The sequence below is a fragment of the Papilio polytes genome, unplaced genomic scaffold (genome assembly GCF_000836215.1).
Source record: "Papilio polytes unplaced genomic scaffold, Ppol_1.0 DF823399.1, whole genome shotgun sequence".
NCBI lineage: Eukaryota > Metazoa > Arthropoda > Insecta > Lepidoptera > Papilionidae > Papilio > Papilio polytes.
Genome location: NW_013525805.1, coordinates 3230712 through 3232474, shown reverse-complemented (window position 1 = coordinate 3232474; position 1763 = coordinate 3230712). Strand labels below are relative to the sequence as shown.

Genomic DNA, 1763 nt, shown 5'->3' with positions numbered 1-1763 from the left:
ATCCATACTTCTAGTGACATTGACAGCTGTCAGCTAGGGACGTGACGTTTATGCCGATAATCTAGAGTTGCGCCAATTCTATAGCACGGTAGTAATTTTGTTCCTAAAAATACATACGTGCATTCGTCAAAAAATATATCGACTGGATAGTGAACATTCACCGGTAACTTCTTTGAAAGGTACTATGTTGTCGAGTTTAGTGCCCCCTCATGACATTTTACAAAATTATAATAAGCTCTATCTTTTGTTATAAATTGAACTAATAGTAGGGGAGTCGAAGCGGGGATTTCGGGATTTTGCGCGGCAGATTAATATATAGGGGGTATCCCCTTTGTACCCGGCTAAGTACCTCCACAAAACATGAAGACCGTATATAAGACCGCCCGTGAAGGATACAGGATCAGATTAAGGTAATCTAATTTTTTTTTGTCATATCAGGCGAATCCCTCTAGATAATCGTCAGATTATGAGACAGTACGTTTAGAACATAAAGATGAACCACATATATCTTAATCTGACGCGCTTGAGTATTCCAAAATTGCGATTTTTTTTTTGCACATTGTGAAAATGGCCGCGAGTTTGCGTCTCATCGAAATCGTCAGATTAGTGAATCAGTGCTTTTTTTTCATTTCAACCATTATATACAACCATTCGCATCATGCAAACGATCAGATTAACATACGTACATTACTAAAATTGTATTATATCCATGCAACAGTTTTTTTTTGTTTATATTTAAAAATCTATATCCGCTTCCCCCACCGATGTAAAGGTATATATCACGTAACACTAGCGCGTACCATCCTTCGACCACATCTTCACCTTGATCTAGGTGGGATAGTGGTCAATCGCTGGTTTTTTGCAATTTAAAAAAAAAAACATTTTTTTCTTCTTATCATCTAAGCTTTGCATTCAAATAGGTATCTACGACGCTCGAGTAAATCCCCATTTAGTCATCGTCGGCTCCCCTACTATAAACAATTCTTTCAAATGTGTAAAATATTGGATAGTAACTTAGTTCAACAGTGGTGGGCTCGTCCTGTGTAATACCACGACCACACAGGATACAGGCGTGAAGTGGAAGTAATTTTGCGTTTCGACTCATGAGTGTGATGCCGGGGGCCTCATTTTAGTCCCTTTCCCTTCCCCTTTCCACCCTTAAGAGGAAAGGTTGGGAAGGAAAATTGGATTTGACGGTAGAGTAGAAGCGTAGGAAGGGGAAATGTCCTCTTTATGTGCGTCTCCTCCTCGGTCAATGAAAGGTATGATTATGTGAGAAATGTTTTAAATGAAGTGTGCCTAATCTATATATGTTTAAATGTCTGTCAGTGGCCGACGCGTGCAAGCGCTGCTGCCGCAAGAGCCTGAACAAGACGTGCTTCCCTGTCGCACACAATGACATCCTGCCCGACGGCACGCCCTGCATACAGGGCTTCTGCAACAAGGTACTGCCCCATGGGGGGGGGGGGGAAGGGTCACTGCCTAGCTTTTTAAAAATCCCATTTTGTATACGGATTATAAGCAAAATTTGTACTAATATTAGCATTTAGACTCAGTTTATTCCTAAGTTTAACTTTATACCGCGTTTATTTGTAAGGCTTTTAATATATTAGTAGATAATAGTATGTTTTCGTGTTAGGGTGTATGTGAGAAGACGATCCAGGACGTAGTGGAACGTATCTGGAATATAATCGAGGACATCAACATTAACAACGTGCTGGGCTTCCTCCGCGACAACATCGTTGGTGTCGCCGCGCTCGCCA

The 1763-nt window shown here is 40.9% G+C and overlaps 1 protein-coding gene across 1 annotated transcript in view; it reads left to right on the top strand.

Annotated features, from left to right (window-relative positions):
- Window positions 1-1283: 1283 nt before the first annotated feature.
- Window positions 1284-1763, top strand: part of LOC106104748 (ADAM 17-like protease) — a 4061-nt gene continuing 3581 nt past the window's right edge. The window contains exons 1-2 of the mRNA XM_013284878.1: window positions 1284-1445; window positions 1640-1759. Of these exons, the coding sequence (XP_013140332.1) occupies window positions 1311-1445; window positions 1640-1759 (255 nt within the window). The 5' untranslated portion in view covers window positions 1284-1310. The remainder of the gene's footprint in view (window positions 1446-1639; window positions 1760-1763) is intronic.